This window comes from Gopherus evgoodei, chromosome 5 (genome assembly GCF_007399415.2).
Source record: "Gopherus evgoodei ecotype Sinaloan lineage chromosome 5, rGopEvg1_v1.p, whole genome shotgun sequence".
NCBI lineage: Eukaryota > Metazoa > Chordata > Testudines > Testudinidae > Gopherus > Gopherus evgoodei.
Window position 1 is genome coordinate 19331657 of NC_044326.1, and position 18184 is coordinate 19349840.

An 18184-nucleotide genomic window follows, 5' to 3' on the forward strand; every position below is an offset into this window, starting at 1 on the left:
TGGGTTTAGCAGGCCAATGCTCAAACCACTGAGCTATCCCTCCCCCCCATGTTTGCTTCCTGAGCGTTAACTGTGGTGAGCAAGTGTTCTTGCCTATAGCCACTGTGAATTTTAGCAGCAACTACTGTGTGCATGATACAAATAAAGACTCATTTTGTTTCAAGAACTACACTTTAATTAAAAGAATAAGTTTTTTTTGGGGGGGGGTAGGGGGGACTAGGCACAAACAGGGGATACGGAAATGAGGAACAGGTTCACAGCTGTGTGTAGCTCCAGCTTTAATCATGAAACCAGTCTCTGGGGGTGGAGTGCAAGGAGTACTGTGAGGGAACGGGAACATGCAAGGAATGTGTTGAGGGAGTTTGGGGAGGTCATGGAACAGTGTTCGATATTGGCTGCAGAGGGAGACATGCACAGATGTGCTCAGACAGCATCTCTATGAGGGACTTGAGCATCTCTGTCTGGCCCTCCAGTGGCTTTATCATCCACTCCTGCCCATCTATCATCCACTCCAGCCCCTGTCTCCTTTCCAGGCTATCCAGCCTGAGTTTTTCATTAATGGTCTTCGTCCACACTCTTTTCGCTATCTGCTGTATCTGTTGACTGCAATACTTTGAGAAACATAATCTCCTTGCTCCTCCTGGTTTGCCTCCTTATCTGACAGAAGCATTCTGCTGATGTGGAGGAATTGGTACCCAAGGGCACATCTGCAAAAGCCAAAGAAACAATGAACAGACACAGCATTGTGACTGCACTCCCAGCCATGAATCACAAAAGCCACATACACCTCTTTCTCACTGTCCCTCGGCTAGCACACAGCTCGGTTAGAGTCCCAAATACGGTGAGTTCGATGGGGCAGGGTGGGTTGGGAAGAATGAATGGCAAAGAAGAGACAAAGGGTATAGGCGGTTTGCAAAGAGGGTCACTACATGTGCCTAGGGAAATATTCTGAATATTGGCACACTTCCACAGGCTGGGATAATCAAACCTGATATCTCATTCCATAGGGTAACCCAGGATGCAAGAGTCCATCTCTTGCATGCATATGGCTCCAGACCAGGTCCATATGCTGCTTGCTTGTGTGCCACTGTGGTCCCTGCAGAAAAAATAGTCAGTTGGCACGACAGAGTTTCCTACTGCAGGGGGAGAAACAAGGCAGCTCTGCCAAGAAATTTTAAGCAGGGGATTGCCAAGTACCTACATGAAAGTTTCCTAGAGATCTCTATGGAGGATTCCTCGGACATCCCAATGTACATTAACAAACTTTTTTCACCAAGGCCCCACTACCTAGCTGCATAGCCTTTATTGTTAATTTCTATCCCTTATCTCTCTTCTACTATAAAAAAAGTAAATGAGATCTGTCACTGTGCAGCACGAAAGAAAAATGGGTGCTTACCAGAGCTTCCCTCTCCTGCTTCACGTGTGCCAGAGATGGAGTGCTGGGACTAGCTAGACCCCTCTGGAGTCAAAAACAGTCCTGGCTTGCCATCGTATCGGACAACCCTGTTGCATGTCCCTCATCTTCATCCAGGTCCACTTCGTATCCACCACTTCATCCATGGGGTTGACTCCACTGGCCGCTGCCTCCAGTCCCCTCAAAGTATCCACGGGGCTCTTGGAAGTGGATCACAGCCAAGGATACCATGCAGCTCCTCAAAGTGGCAAGTCTTCGGCACTGCACCAGAGCAATGGTTGGCTTCCCTTGCCTTCTGGTACGCCTGCCTCAGCTCCTTGATCTTAGCACAGCACTGCTGCATATCCCTTTCGCGTCCCTTCTCCTGCATGCAATGAGCAATCTGCTCATAGATATCAAAGCTCTTACAGCTTGAGCAAAGCTGTGATTACACAGCCTCCTCTCCCCACAGACCTAACAGATCCAACACCTCTGGCAAACTCCAGGCGGGAGCGCATCTGTTGTGGAAAGCAGGCATAGTCAGCTGGGAAGATGCTGTGGGAACAGACCACACAGAGCAAACACAAAGAGGAATTTCAATAATTCCCAGGCCTTTAAACGGAGGAGGGGTGCATGCCTGTGTACCTGCAGGGCAAGAGTCCAAATTGCTGACCAAAGCAGTCAGGATGGGTATTGTGGGACACTCCTGAAAGTCAATTAGGGCAACATAAGCAAGCACAGTGTCTACACTGATGCTGTATGACTAACCACATCCCAAAAAGTTCTATGCCTCTCGTCAAGGTGGTTGTATTATGTTGGCGTAGCAGGGGAGTTACATCAGTGGAAGGAGCATTTCAGTGTGTACACCTCCACTGGTTTGTTGATGAAAGTTGGCTTTTGTTGACAAAAAACTGTGTAGTTTAGATAAGGCCTTAGTGTTGGAGATATTTCTGTGTAAAACCATTGAAACTGTACTTTTACCCCTCAAGATGCAAAAGTGAGTGTTTAGAAAGGTAATTTTCCCTTACGTCTTTCCATTTTCAAAAATACATAATACACAACTAAGTTAAAAAACTGAACAAGTTACTCACTCTGTCCACCTTCTCTGCTATTCTGAGCTTCCTCTAAAGGAACAGACTGCATAGCTGACATAATCCTTTGAGCAATATTTGATAGCGGCACTTTACAAAGGTCATGTTCTATGTACTCCTTGTAACTCTCCATTTTTCTCATCACCCCTGAACACAAGATATCACATATGTATTATACAAGAGACATTAAGATCATGAAACAATTAGCATGTATTCCATCAGGCTAAAGATGGAATGAATAATGCATATATAATATCTAGTATACCCACTCTCTACCTAGAGCAGTGGCTTTCAAACCTGCGGCCTGCTTACAGCCCGATCAGCACATAGCTGCGGCTCATGTAACATCCTCAGAGCCTTATAAGTAATACATATATTAGTGTGGATGTGGCCCACATAATACAGAGATCTGCATATGCGGTCCACAATGGCTAATAGGTTGAGAACCACTGACCTAGAGACTTTAATATCAATATACAAACTGATATTTTCCCCCTACTACCATGTATGCCCATTCGTTTGTCAAACTGTTTCTTATAAGTACTGGCAGCTGCCAATAATTTAAGAGAAATAATCACTGAAGCATGACTGAAACAGTTTGATACACACTACCAGATTTTCAAAAAGAGGTAGTCATAGCCTTTAAGAGATGTATTCAGTGGCACACAGTGCCTTTAAGAATCAGTCTGACAAAAACTCCAAATCAATGTCATGTGTGTCTTTGAAAAATCTCCCACATTAATTTTAGATCTTCATTAGAAAACAATGTCTGCATATATTCATTACTTTCTATCCTTACAGTAAAGCACAAGCCTCTATAAACAAACAGTTTTCAAGTCTTAAGGCTAAAAGCAAAAACCTGAGAAGGCTGAAACATCATTAAAAGATGGAAAGAAGAGCTGATTATTTAGACACAAAGTTCAGCATTTTTCCTAAAATAAAGATCACTAAACAAACACTGTAAGTGTTGGTGATGTGATCAACTACTGCCAGAAAAAAAAATTATAAGACATTAAACTTTGCTTTTGACAAATGATCTTCAATTGTTCTCTGATGTTTAAACCTCCACATATATTACTACTGGTCTGGAATCATATCTTTCAGTTGACCTGCATTTAATCACATTCTATAATATCTAGATGCAACATAAGTACAGAATGTAAATCACATGGGCCACTGGGGAGCAAGAGAAGCAAAATCCTTCATGTCAGTAAAGAAGACTTTATCAGTGTAAATTATACAGGGAGATTCAGACAATAGGGGTAACATTTTGAACCACATTCAAGATTGATACTAAAAATGTACATAGTGTGCCTTACAGTATTTCTAGGGGTCATCACTCAACTGGGGTTCAAACTCCATAGTATTGGTGGATAGAACTGGCAGTTCAGTAGTGGTTAAATAACTTATTCCCATACAGAGGTCTTGACTATTCACTGGCCACTCTTGGCTCCCTTCACTAGTACATGTCCAAATCAAATTCTATTACCACACAGAAAATGTTTTCTCCCTCTTTAGAGGGAACAACTCATCTCAGCTTATGACCACAAGCATTGCAAATGCTTCTCCCCTCTGTCCAGGATATGTCCCAGGTCAACAATGTAGTCATGACCAAGCCTCTTTTCCTACCTTGGGCAGAAAAACAGTAGTCAAGAGATTGTTCCTTAGGTGTGTAGTTTCTCCCTAGAGAAAGAGGATTTTTAAATGCAGACTAACTTTTTCTCTTGTGGGAGGGATCAGTCTTATTTCAGGCGGCAAATCTAGATTAGATTTAGAATTTGACAGGCAAAAAGGTACAATATACCATGGATCAGAATATACAGAAATGTTATGCTTGTTGCAACCAATCCCACCATTAACCTGAAACATTCTTATGTTTGCAGATTTAAATCACTTAATATTAAGGACATAAATGCACCTATTGCGTTTTCTCTTTTTAATAATGGGTGTAGGAGGACACATTCCATTAACCTGTAATGTTTTTACCCTTGATATGATTTATGGATGTTTATAGTCAAGATGATTAAACATTTAATAGGATTCAAAAGACAGTGCAGACTTAAATACTTTAAAATATTTGACGTTTGTAATACTTTTAACAGAGGCTGTGCTCTTATACATTTAAACATGAAAAGTAATTGTCAAATACAATTTTACAGTTAAAAACATTTAAAATCTTTGCTGCTTTAACATTTAAAATGTTATTCATACACTAAAAATAATGTTACCTGTAGTTATAATAATAGCCATTCTTAATTTGCTTCCCTTTATCAAATATATATTTATGAACATATCTGTATATGACCTGAGAGCAAGTAGAATTGTTGCTCCGACCAAGATCCAGATCCAATGGACACAGTAGAGAAAAGGCATCATAATTGTGTGAAATCACATTTAATTCTCTTTAATCTATAACAAGTTTCTTATACTGTTTGCTACACATATCTTGGGGTTGCAGTTGATGAGTCAAAAATCTTTCTTATTAAAAATTGAATAAGTCTGGCAGTTATTAAAACATTCTGAAATTTGTGTTACTACAAATTATATAGAGTGAGCCAAAAAAGAAACAGATCATAGCAGATTAATTATCTGCTGAACACAAACATCTTTGGGATACCCTGCTACAAAAGGCAAGTTCAAAACTCTTGCTCTTAGAAATTCAAGATTCTAGGAAGAGTTTGGAAGGGTAGCAAGAGGAGGAAAGAAGGGCAATCAATTAATCCAAGGGATTTTGGACAATTCGTAGAAAAAAAAAAAAAGCAGACACACTTGATCTATACCCAAACATGCTGTCACTTTTGCACAACTGCAGCTTACATCCTCTCAAAGGATCGCAGGACAGAACTTACTGTAAAATTTTACTATCTAGGAAAACCATCTGCTTCAGAAGGAAGCATACTATATTCAACAGTCATTCCTTGGTTCCAACCCCTAAAATGCCTTCTCTGCACTAACTTTGCAGATCACATATGAAGAGGATTTCATAGCATCTGAAGACAAAGGAAAAGCATATCATGGAAGCAAGAATCTGCATTTTACTCTGCATATTAAGTACTAGAGGGTAATATGTAGTCTAGCAGTATCTAGATACTTAATGCATTCCCTCTCTTGTAAAGCAAACCCTCACAAACTGAAGTATGAGCCCAAAGTCTCTGTACGCCAAAAACTATAAAGGAGCTTACAGTCTATTCTTGATAAGGCTGATAATGATATATTAGTTTATAAAATAAAGCACTTATCCAAAAGGTTTGTTTTCCTACTGAATCATAAAGAAAAAAAAAAAGTCTACAGTAAATATTTCCGCATCTTAACAGTAGAATAAAGAAGCATTTAATGTTTAATCCTCTAGACCAATAGCTTGAGCCTGAGACTGATGCTCAAGCTTCTCCACAATATCTTTCAAATAGTCTTCATCTTTGAAAAAATACACATACAATTTTCTTTCCATCTGATGCAGGGTATTTGTCTCTAAAACCTTTCTCTTGGTCTTTACATCAGCAAGAAGATCCATAATAAGCTGATTTAGTTTATTTAAGTTCAGTTCCAGTTGACAAAGTTGGTCTGTTAGTTCCTAATAGAAATTTAAAAAAAAAAGGAAAGTTTATTACATTTGCATTGTTGATACATGAATTCAACTACAATATAAAAATATTTTAGTTTTTGGAGGCAGGTTTGCACAACACACAGGATATGCCTAATGAAAAGAAGCAAAAGTGTGAGGTACAAGGTAATCGCATTTGATTTGTAGAATTCACGTGGGCCAGACTGTAATACCTTTACACTCACACTGAATAGCATTTTACTTTTACAAACAGTTCCACTCAACTAAGTGAAATTACAAGTAGAAACAGCTAGTACTTAATGTGAACAAGGGTATCAGAATCTATCCATCTGTCTGGTATTGGATCAATATGGTAGAACAACAATTTTACTCACATTAAAAGTAGTTACAATTCTAAAAGTACTCCTTGCACTTAGACAAAAATAATGCTTCATAGATTTAAACTGGAACCAGATTCTTTGCACCTGTATTTTTCCATCTTTCACTGCTTCATAACTTGAATTATCTTAATCTTTTTAGCACAGGTAAGCTATTCATTTGATTGTTATAAAGGACTCAATGCAAATGTCTAAGCTGCTTCTGTTATTATTAGTATTAGTATTATCATGGAGCCTAGTCATGGGCCAGGACCAGATTACATTAGGAGGGGGTGTGGTATGCAGGAGCGATGCGGGGTGCAGCAGAGACTCAGGGCAGGGGGCTGGGGTGCAGCAGGGGGCTCAAGATCGGGGTTAGGTTGGCCCTGGGGCGGCAGCAGCATGCAGCAGGGCTACAGCAGGCTCCCTGCCTGCCCTGGCCATGCGCCGCTCCCAGAATTGGCCAGCATGTTTAGCAGTGGCTCAGGGGGGAGGAAGAGTGACAGGTGGCTCCGCCACACGCTGCCGTCATCTGTGGGTACCACCTCGAAACTCCCATTGGCCGCGGTTCCCCATTCTCAGCCAATGGGAGCTGTGGAGGATGGTGCCTGCAGGTAAGGGCAGCGCATGGAACCCTCTGCCCCCACCTAGGGGCCGCAGGGACGTGGTGCTGGCTGCTTCCGGGAGCAGCGTGAGGCCAGGGCAAGCAGGGAGCCTGCCTTAGCCCTGCTGCACCATGGGGCTGGCAATCCCATGGACCAGACTGAAAGCCCTGATGGGCCAGATCCGACCTGTGGGCTGTAGTTTGCCTTCCCCTGCACTATATAAACACAGAACAAAGACATTCTTAGAAAGAGTTGCTGCCAGGAAAAAATATTACTATAGATTTTTAAAGTGGTAGTATATCATTGTATTTCAGCCCATATATTTCCATCAAACCATACCACAGTTGCAGGAAAGAAACATCATAAGTTTTTCTATTGGAAATTCACAGATGCAATTTATGACATCATAAACTGATGAAACACATACCCTGCAAAGAGGTATACATCAGTTGTTAAACTGCCATGGCCAATGATTATGACCTATATCTGATAACACATTTGGAAAAAAGCTACTTTTACTTCTTTAATACTAAAGGAAGTATTAATTAGTGAAATATATTATTTTAATCTATTTAACTGCATGTTCAGACCCTTTTGTCTGTATAACTAATCATTTGCAAAATATGCTTACTAATGCAGCAATAGTTGTAGTTCTACACTAAGGACTTACCTGGTTACTAAGCAAGATCTTGTTTCCTCCACAATACAGAGAGTCACAAAGTGTATCTAAATCACTATCCAGCTTAGACAAAAAGAGAAACTGTTCTTGAGAAGATACTGCTAGCTGATCTTGCACTGAAGTAATGTCTTGCTTTAATTTCTGAGCCACTTGTTCAATGCCTTCATGTGTTCTGAACAATTGTTGTTTCTGATTCTCTCCTTCCAAAAGCTGGTATAGCCTACAGTGACAAAAATTAGAGATGCAATATTCATCTTTTAAAAAATTCAGCACACATTTATGCCACCAGTTGATCAGTTAAGACAGAGCTTTTTCACATTCATCTCTGAGATGTCATTCTGATGAAAAGGCAAGTACAGTTCTGCCCAACAATGTCAGAGTGATGTGTCTTGCTAACTTCTGAGCTGCTCCTGGTCACTTCTAGACCACCTTAATTTTTTGGTTTAAACCTTGGTTGGTTGAAGTCTGAAATATTTCAGACTGCAATTAAAGGGACACTATCAACTTGAAATCTAGTCTATTTAAAATAATTAGTTTAAAAGTAGTTTGAGGACAGTACACCTATCCAAAGTCCCACTGCCAATTTTTGTGCTTTAGCAAACATTTTCTTATATTTGAAAAAAAAATTCTCCCGGGGGGGGGGAACCTACACAAACAGAAAAAATGAATGTATAAAAAGGTAAAGAGTGAAACTAACTACAAAGTACTTTCAAATACATAAACTGAAGAAAAAAAATCAGAAAAACGTTTTTCCTCTATTCAGTTGCAGTAATCTTAGGAATTACTTGTTTAATAGATGGTAAAACGGATTCCAACAGGAGTGAATTTTAAGATAATTCTCTAATGGCAGAAATTTTTAAGTATCCTTTAAAAATATACAGTACTTGGGAATTTGTAACAGGTTCCTTCCTGTAAAAGGTAGAACCCTAGATACTCAACTGCTAACCTATTTAAAATGTTATTCTTTACTTTTGGGACACTGATGCATCTGAATGTAGTACAGTTACTGCTCTATGTTGCCATAAATTCTATTATTTTAGCAATACAATCAAATATTGAACATAAATAACAGTATTAAAAGATAAAATCTTTATCACTTAGTAGTTTATAGATCTGTAGAATAAATTACCTTGCACCTCTCTAGCATCCCAACCCACTCATACTGCTATACCTCCTAATTTGAATCAAAACAAAGCCAGATTTGTACATTAGGGCCTACATTTTCAAATTAGGGTGCCTAAATCTAAGTCCCTATTTTGACACCAAATAAAATATGATCTGCTGGTAATTTTTTCCAAGAGTGTTGTGCAACTGTAGTTCACACTCACTTCAGTGGAAATGGGAGATACTGAGTATCTCTGTAAATCAGTCTACTTTTGGACCTTGACATACCACTATGAATCCATACTAATCTTCATAAAATTTTCAACATGGTATTTATGACTAAATATGATGACGGAACTAGTCCAAAGGTAACATAGTTGACTGTATCATTGAGGGGACAGCAGTCACTCAGCAAGCAGTGATGTCTGCTATATTCTGTTACATTCTTATAGCATTAGGTGGGAGAGAAAAAAGTGTATGTAATCATGTTAAAGATTGTACAGTAGAACCTCAGTCATGAGCATCTCAAGAAGATTGTTCGTAACGCTGAACAAAACGCTATAGTTGTTCTTTCAAAAGTTTACAAGTGAACATTGACTTAATACAGCTTTGAAAGTTTACTATGCAGAAGAAAAAAGCTGTTTTTAAGCATCTTAATTCAAATCAGGGGTTCTCAAACTGGGGATTGGGACCTCTCAGGGGGTCACGAGGTTATTACAGGGAGGATCGTGAGGTGTCACCCTGCTTTGCATCCAGCATTTATAATAGTGTTAAATATATAAAAATATTTTAATTTATAAAGGGGGGGGTCACACTCAGAGGCTTGCTGTGTGAAAGGGGTCACCAGTAGAAAAGTTTGAGAACCACTGATTTAAATGATGCAAGCACAGAAACAGTTTCCTTATCCTGTCAATTTTTCTTTTTAAGCTTTCCCTTTATTTTTATTAGTAGCTTAGGTTAAACACAGTACTGAGCTGTAATTGGGTTTTTTTGTTTTTCCATCTCTACTGCTACCTGACTGCATACTTCCAGTTCCAAATGAGGCATGTGGTTGACTAGTCAATTCCTAACTCTGAGGTTCTATTGCAGTGGTTCCCAACCTATTTACTATTGTGGGCCACATCCAATACTACTTGTATTGCCCGGAGAATGTCACATGGACCACAGCTCTGTGCTGATGGGGCCTCAGGTTAAGAATCACTGTTCTACGTATCATACTTACTGCTAACTCCGAACAGTCGAAACACATGGGTCACGCCCCCTCAAAATCACAAGATATGCATTTTACAAATAAGTCTAATTTTTAAGCCAAAGGTTCTTTTCATGTGCCTTTGGTTTCTGAGCTTTAAGGGTGCACTCTATTCTTCTTTTCAAGCTTTTCTGCACAACCATGAGAACTTTATTGTTTTTAAATGAAAAGATTTTTATGTAATACTCAGATTCAAAAAGTTGAGGCTTTAAGTAAAACCCAAATACCATGAGACTCAAGTTATGAGCATACATGCAGTATTACCAAGGGAGCAGAATTAAAATTGCACAGGGAACCATAAATCCAACTTTTCTTATCTTATCAGAGCTTCACCATAACCAAAGTGTTCTTTTAATATCGTTCTTTTGCTATGTATTAATAGATTTTTTTAAAAAGGTAAAAATAAGTCTATAAAAATACAATTGGAACAAAAGCCCCCAAAATGTCTCATCAGTAGGGTTTGAATCCTGAATCTACAGCACCCCACCACATTAGAGCTACAAGACTAGATAGCTACATCAGCTAAAAGCAGGAGAATCCTATTATTCCAATGTGGGGCAGTGGCTGCTGGGGCTATGTTAGACCTGGGAGTAATTGGGTGGAACCAAACCCAGCTCTGTGCCCTCCTCAGAAGTGGGGACGATCCTGCCACAGATGGTACCCTAAAGTGGTGGGATAGGGCTGACGTGGCCTCATGCTTATTCCAGCCCGGTACTCTGCCTCTTTACCCAGCTCTAGTCAGTACTAGGTATTCCCAGTTCAGTGCGTTCTGCCACGCCGACTGTAGCATGGGCCTGGCCTTAGAACATTCACACTCAGTTATTCTGGCATGCTGCTGAAGTTTTCTGGAGCAACAGTATGAAAAGCAGGGAAATGGAAATTTGAACAGTTAACTATTTCATCCAAACCCAAATAGAATTTCATATGACAAGTAAAAGCAAGTGTCTAGCCCCATGGATTTGTTCCTGGTAGGAATTTCAAAGGCCTGCTGCAGTTAATTAGAGCTTCTCAGTGAGAGATTGCAAGAAGATTATAACAGCAAATGGTAGGTAACTTACACAGAGGTCTACTAGCTCCCACATAATACCTCATATCAAAGTTTGACAACCACTGTACAATATTTACCTATGAGAGGCAGCATCCCTTGAATCAATAGTGTTCCTTGGTACTGCATGCTGAGATATGAGTGGGTCAGACATCATCTCCAGTCTCTGTTCTAGGGCCTTGCTGCTCTGTTTTAGATCTTGTATTATGTTCTCAAGTTGATGATGGATATCCCGATGTTTCCTCAGTTCAATTTCATAAGCTAGCTGAAGAAGTTCAAATGATGCTTTTTGTTTTAGCAACTGATTGCATACTTGATCTTGTCTTGATGTATAGTAGTCCTGTCTAGCAATCTGCAAATCAAAATCTCCTTTCACCACAGGCATGTTCAATAGCTGTGCATTTTCCTTCACCAGGGAAGGCAGTATTTCATTATTTATTTGCGTTAGCTGTTTTTTAATTTTTGAAATTTCACTGTTTAAGCTAGAAATTCTAGCCTCAAGGTGTTCTTTTCCAAAAGTCTACAAAAAGCAAAACAAAAGTACTTGTAAGAACATATTCAAAGACTACTAACATTTTTATTCATGTTCCATGCTACCATTTCCCATTTTATATGTATATGTGTTAAACATTTTATTTAATACCTAAGTTTTTCAGGACAATGAAAATCACAACCATTGAAGGTAGTCCCTGATGACCTCATTCACAACAACTCTAGCTGATTCTGTACTGCTGAGGAATGGAGGAACCCAAGAATAGGAACTGGCAGATATGTTCCTATCCAAGAAGCAACAAACTTTTAATGAATATGTTTTGCAGTCTCGCTTATCAATCATTATTAAGGCTCCGTGTTTGTCACAGAGGTCATGGATTCCGTGACTTTCCGGGACATCTGCAGCAGCCCAGTGCGGCTGGCCCAGGAACTGCCAGAGCAGCTCGGGCATCCCCTGAGTCAGAAGCACTGACTGCTACTGCTACCAGCAGCAGGAGTTTGGGTGTGAGAGGGCTCAGGGCTTGGAGCTGCTGCTTACTTGGGGGTGGGGAAGGCGACACTCCTCTTCCTCAGCTCCACCCCCACAGCTCCCATTGGCCAAGGTTCCCAGGCAACAGGAGCTGCAGAACCAGGGCTTGGGGCAGAGCAGAAGCAGCCTACAGAACTAGGGAGCTGGGGCCACCGCTTCCCAGGAGCTGTGTAAGGAGCCTTCACCCCCCCCCCCCCCCCCGCAGCACTTGCTCCTCCCTTCCCAACACCCATGGTGCTTCCCCAGGCCGCACCCCCTTCTCCAGCACCCGGGGAGCCCCCTGAGTCGTGCAACCCCCCCCATTTTAGTCAGGGGTATTTTTAGTAAACGTCATGGATAGGTCACAGGCTGTGAATTTTTGTTTACTGCCCATGACGTTTACTAAAAATACCTGTGACTAAAACATGGCCTTAACCATTATGCCATATGCAAACAATTTTTATGGTACCAGATACATAACTGAGGTTTTCAAGTTGTATGGTGAGGAGGGAAACCACCACTTACACTTTCATAAAGTGATTCCAAAATTATTGGAGTTTTATTTTGGAAATTTTTTGAGATACCAGTCTTATCTAATCCATCCTTTCCTCTTGGTTCTGTATGTAACATTTTCTATTAGTAGTGTGACATGGCCTCAAATCTGATTTCCTCAGGCCAACCCAGCTCCCTTGCACACACTCCTCCCTGACAAATTAGCTCACCATGCCAAACCTCCCAACCAAAATGTTTCCTCTAATCAGCCAAATTTTCACAGATACATCTGATCCTTGTTTCCCCACCACTTTCCCAGCCCCCAGACTTCTTTCCCTCAAGGAATGATGGCTCCTCTGTGAAAATCAAGGGACATCTAGACCTACCATTCAAAAAAGTAAACGAACACATAAAATCCTGAATGGTCTGGTCAATAAAGATAAAAACCTCCAACTTTTTAGTCAAACTGAATCCTGTTTGTGATTAGCCAGATTCAAAATAGTAACCTGTAGCTTTGAAAATTCTTCACGCAAAAGGTAGATGGGAAGGCAGGTATTAAAAAGTTATGCTAAACAAGAAAAAGGGCAGGAAAATGTTTACTATTTTAAATTTTTGCCCAATATGCAATGAAAAATTTTAAACTCAACCTCAGTCTCTACTTGTATTATTATATACATGCAGTAGGCTCTCCATTCTTTCATATAGTATAGATCAATTGAAATCAACAGTACATAATCAAAGGACCAACGACCTATTTAAAAATATTTCTAGAATTACTACATTTATTGACAACTAGGAGACATGGTACTAATAACACCATTTGATACCTAAGAAATTATATTTCACTAAATGCACCAGAATCTGTTGCAATTTTATTAGTATTAAATTTTGTTATTACCACTAAAGGAAAACAATTCAAGTTAAAAAGTGAGTAATTACCAGTTAGTCTTTTGTTAAATCCAGAGTAAGAAGTCTGGGTTTTGTTTAGGACTTCCACTAGAATACATAATTCTCTTTAACAGCTTACCTTGTTCTTTAAGGATTGAAGATTATTCTCTGCCCATTGTACAGCTGAGCTTATGCTTAAATCTTTAGCTTTATGTTGAATCAGCTGATGCTGAGCACAAATATATGCCATCTGTAGCCTAGCCATCTCAAGTCTCTCCTTGCAGACTTCCTTGTTCTCATCACAAATTAGTGGCTTGCTTATATCTACAAGTTGGAAATTTTCTTCATTTGAGCTTTCAACCAACTCTGATATTCCTTGAAAAAACTGTTTTTTTGTGTATGAAGTAAGTGCAGCAGTGCTTTTCTCTTCCTGACACAAATATTTATCCAAGGCAAGTTGGGATAAAAATACTGGATGAGGACCTAAGCCTTGTTCTGAGTCAGAAAAGGTGAAGAAAAAGGTCAACTTCTTAACTCCTTCAGTAAGAGAGTGAAGTTCATTATTTATCTTAGTATTTATAGCAGTGAAAATTCCTTGTCCCTCTTTCAGAATTTTAGCTGCCTTTTCTGCTTTATCATTTAACTTCAGTGACATATGGCTGTTTGTTGAGGACATCATTTGAAGCTTATTACGACGATGAATTTTTAGGTTTTTAATTTTCTGAAGAGCTTGAAACTCTTCCTCTAGCTTCTGAAGTTCTCCTTTGTCCATGCTACTTGCTTTTGAATCAAAGGTTTTGCAGGTTTTAAGAACTTCATCCAAAGCCTCTTCTTCTAAAATGGGCTTGCCAGATTTAAGAAGAGCATCAAAAGCTTGCAGTTCTTTTTCAGTTAACACATGCTGCTCATTCACATTTCCACAAAACCACTCCAAAAATGATTTATCTTCCACAGTTTCAAACAACCAGTCAAAGTCTTCTCCATTAAGCTGAGCAGCTTTTGGATAACCAACTTTCTTTAGAGTTTCCACAAATTGATTTCCACTGTTCATGATTACAGGCAACACTTTTGCTATGAATATAGAGATCTACAAGCAGCCTTAAAAAATATCCAAACACAAGGAAAATCTGGAGTCTGTCTGCTAGCCCAATGGTAAATAAAAAAAGTTGTTTAAAATATGTATTCAGGGATTTTAATAGGAAAGGCACTGCACAGAAAAAAGCAAGTGTCAGATCACAAATAAGGAAATACCATGCTAATAGGATTTGCAGTGTATATCAATTCCCCCATGTTTACAAAACTGTATTAGTCATCCTTGAATTATAATAACTGGTTTCTAAATATAACCATTCAACAAAAATATTTTCAGTTATTTTGCAATTTTGATGCCAAGTGAAGTCCTAACTTCATCCACTAGGTTAACTTTACTATTGTGAGTAGTCCCACTGATTTTAGTGGGACTACTTATGTTAGACAAGTTAATCAAGTGTATAAGTCAGGGATCAGCAACCTTTGGCACGTGGCCTGTCAGGGTAAGCACCCTGGCCGGGGTTAGTTTACCTGCCGCGTCTGCAGGTTCGGCCAATCGCAGCTCCCCCACTGGCAGTGATTCATCACTCCAGGCCAATGGGGGCTGCAGAAAGCGGTGGCCAGCGCATCCCTCAGCCAACGCGGCTTCACACAGCCCACCACGGTCAGTGGGAGCCGGGATCAGCCAAACCTCCGGACGCGGCAGGTAAACAAACTGGCCCGGCCTGCCAGGGTGCCATAGGTTGCGGATCCCTGGTATAAGTATTTGCTGGATTAGAGCCTGAGAAAACTGCTTGATTTAAATTAAAAGTTTTCCCTACAATCCAGACCTACAATTAGATATCCAAGAATCACAGCAACATTTTAAAACATGGTATTTAAGAACAGATATCAGATAAAGTGTAAAATCTACCAATATTTTCTAATGTGATAAAAACACAAAAAAGTCATTAGTTACCTTTCACTTCAAAGTATTACTTTTAAGGTTTTTCCGTCAGCCCCTGGAAATTTGTCCTTTATACCCTTTTTATTTTTCTCTGGACACTCCAATGTCCATCAATTATTTCCTGTTTGGGGACAGGGAAGAAGTATTTCAGTAAAGCCACTTTGAATTAAGAATAATAAGCACTGTCAACTGTGTGGGGGGAGAGAGTAAGAGCACACGTAACCCACACACCTCCTGGGTGTGTCCCATCTAGTGGCACCAGAGAGATAAAATGAGTCTGCTCTACAGCCTTAGCTAACAGGCAGCTGACTTTTAGCTCACGCAGTAGAGGTTTATGCACTAAACTCTAGAGGTCCCAGCTTCGATCCTGCCATTACACACGCATCTAAAGATTATAATAATTCATATTTCACATTTAACAATAAAAAGGCTTTAACTGTATCCAGTGTATATACTCTGCTGTGCCGGGATCTATTACAATGCAAAGTCTTCAACTCTTTTTTTATATTAAAAGAAGGGGCCTGAATAATCTAGCAGCAATTAAAGAAGGCATACTCCACCATGAGAAACACTGCTAATTTCTCTGGTGCCTAGAAACTGCACCTCTCCTCCACTAAACAGTGCTGACTGTAGGCACCCTTATCTTAAAGAAGGCAAACTCCGGATTGTGCTCTTCTGCTTGTTCAGAACATATAAAGTCCAAGAGGGCTTTGTTTGTCTTTTTCTGTTTATTACCTTAAAAGTACCAAGAATGTCAAGTCTGGGCCTTCGCTACTTTTGCTGGACTACTTGTTTGGGGCAGGGGGAGGGGAGACGGAAGGGTGCTAAACACCCAGAAATCTTTTTTCTAGGTTTTAGCTGATGAGGTGTTAAAAACACAGAGGCGAGAAGGGATAGTTACTAATTGTGATGTCACCACCCTACGTCTGCCTTCCAGATAGCCCTGAATTTCTGACGTAAGAACAAGCAGGGACACACTTCAAAAGAGACCCGGGATTACATCCTTCAGGACCCACCTAACCAACAAGTGACAATCCCACTCCTGTTAGTCAGTCTGAAGGCCCCTTTCACTCAGCCAAGCAGCCCACGCCCGACAACACAGGGCCGTCACCGCAGGCACCGGCAGCTCAGCAGACCCGGCAGCGCAGGAGTCAGAACCGCGCCGGGCCCAAGGGGAGCGAGGCTGAGTACGACCCGCCTCCCGGCCGCGAACAACGCGGCTACCGCGCGCTCCCAGGCAGAAGGGGAGGGACTCGCGCCCGGCCAACCGCCGCCGCCGCCTCGCGCCACGCGGAAACGGAGGACGTTGGCGGCCTGGATGTCGAGAGGCCGCCGCTGCCGCTAGCCCGGGCACCCCTCTGCCAGGTACTCACCACAGAGCCCGTCCCCGTTCGGAAACAGGACAGCACAAACCGGCACCGCGACCTGTCTCGTCGTGCCCGAGGGAACGGCCGCGCTGAGGCGAGGGGGGGCAGTTAGCGCCGAGGCCGGCACCCGCGAGAGGGATTCAAACTCCCGCCTCGCGGTGAAAACTGCCCCACCCCTGCGGGACTGAGAGGAGGAGGGTGGGGGGGAGCGGAGCGTGATGCCCGCCTCGGGTTCCGATACCCCTCTGAGGAGAACACACTGGGGCAACCGGCGGGAGCAAGCAGCGCGCTCCGCGATTTGTCCGGCACACGGAGCGAGGAAGACTACAATACCCGGAATGCAACGCTCGCCGGAGTATCGCGTGCCCTGCAGGGCCTAAACTCCCCAGCATGCAGCTTTTCTCCGTTCTGCATTTCCCGGCGTGCGTTACGGCTCGCGGGGGTGGGGCAGGTCGCTTAGGGCTCACCGCCTGAGGAAGCCGGGGGGTGGTGACGGAATCGATTGAAATCATTTTTAGGTTCCACATTAAAACGTTAGAAGTTCGCTACAAAAGGAGTTGAGGCTGCAGCTCGCTTGTGTAGGGGGAACTTACAGCCCATATAGTGTGTGGCAAGAGCTTAAGCTCTAATACTCAAAGGTCTTTAGGTGCTTAACTCCCATCGCAACAAAACACCTAAATGCCCTTACTTCTGAGAACACCCGAGGTGAGAGTAGAGCAGCAGCCTGAACTTTTAATCCTAGCCCACTTGCTTCCGTAGCTATAAGGCATGAAGGACCTGTAGGCACAACAGTTCTATATGTTAAGTGCGGGGCCGGCTTTCAGCCGATTCCCCAGAATTGGGCCCCATGTCAAAGAAAGCCCTGCGCCTAAGGGGGCCCCCTGTGTGGGGGTCTTTGGCGATGTGGGGTCCTTAAGTGCCGCAGAAAATCCAGAGCGGATGCTCCGCCACCGAGTATTCCAATCGGGCCCTGTGGGTCATAAAGCCAGCCCTGGTTAAGGCTAATTTCCCTAAGATTACCAGAGATAAATGTCTTTTTTTAATTTTTATGTAAGGAGTGCATCTATGTCATCATGTTATTATGCCTCTGGCGTTTAGGGCAGTGATGATGCTCCTCCACTCCATTCTGTTTCTGGCAAGTCTTTCAATGGTTCCCCAGCCGTGGCCCAAGTTTTTCAGCTTGGCTTCCACAGCTGTTTGCCATGTTGTTTTCAGATGGCCTTGTTTTCGCTTGATTTCAGGTGTCCATCTTATTGCTGCTCTGGTGTTGGAATCAGTTTTCACCCAAGCACGTGGCCAATCTATCGCCCATGCCTCCTAGCAGTGATGGTGCTCATATCCTCTTAGCTGCATTGTGTCAATAGATCTTGGTTTGAGA

At 41.7% G+C, this 18184-nt stretch overlaps 1 protein-coding gene and 1 long non-coding RNA gene across 5 annotated transcripts; both read right to left on the minus strand.

Annotated features, from left to right (window-relative positions):
- Nucleotides 1-152: 152 nt before the first annotated feature.
- LOC115651912 lies at nucleotides 153-4152 on the minus strand. Of its 3 annotated transcripts, none has more exons than XR_004000487.1 (3): nucleotides 4114-4152; nucleotides 1397-2631; nucleotides 153-1096 (listed from the first exon to the last, which is right to left on the minus strand). It is a non-coding gene; the product is annotated as an uncharacterized LOC115651912 (long non-coding RNA). The 3 variants fall into 3 exon arrangements; XR_004000488.1 differs by having other exon boundaries at nucleotides 154-1948; nucleotides 2485-2631; XR_004000486.1 differs by having other exon boundaries at nucleotides 155-707.
- A 25-nt stretch (nucleotides 4153-4177) lies between these two features.
- HAUS3 (HAUS augmin like complex subunit 3) lies at nucleotides 4178-17225 on the minus strand. 2 transcript variants are annotated; one of them, XM_030563205.1, is made up of 6 exons: nucleotides 16813-17225; nucleotides 15452-15560; nucleotides 13604-14671; nucleotides 11165-11604; nucleotides 7678-7906; nucleotides 4178-6055 (listed from the first exon to the last, which is right to left on the minus strand). In XM_030563205.1, the coding sequence occupies exons 3-6, from the start codon at nucleotides 14513-14515 to the stop codon at nucleotides 5822-5824; spliced, it is 1815 nt and encodes a 604-aa protein (XP_030419065.1). In that variant the 5' UTR covers nucleotides 14516-14671; nucleotides 15452-15560; nucleotides 16813-17225; the 3' UTR covers nucleotides 4178-5821. The 2 variants fall into 2 exon arrangements, with proteins under 2 accessions (XP_030419065.1, XP_030419066.1); XM_030563206.1 differs by lacking the exon at nucleotides 16813-17225 and adding an exon at nucleotides 16456-16543.
- Between the last annotated feature and the right edge of the window lie 959 nt (nucleotides 17226-18184).

Excerpts from the sequence above, each read along its gene's own strand:
- HAUS3 (XM_030563205.1), bottom strand. The coding sequence starts at position 14,515 with ATGAACAGTGGAAATCAATTTGTGGAAACTCTAAAGAAAGTTGGTTAT. Across the intron at positions 11,605-13,603 it reads TTCAATCCTTAAAGAACAAG|ACTTTTGGAAAAGAACACCT; the intron begins GTAAGCTGTTAA and ends TGCTTTTTGTAG. Across the intron at positions 6,056-7,677 it reads AGATCTTGCTTAGTAACCAG|GAACTAACAGACCAACTTTG; the intron begins GTAAGTCCTTAG and ends AATTTCTATTAG.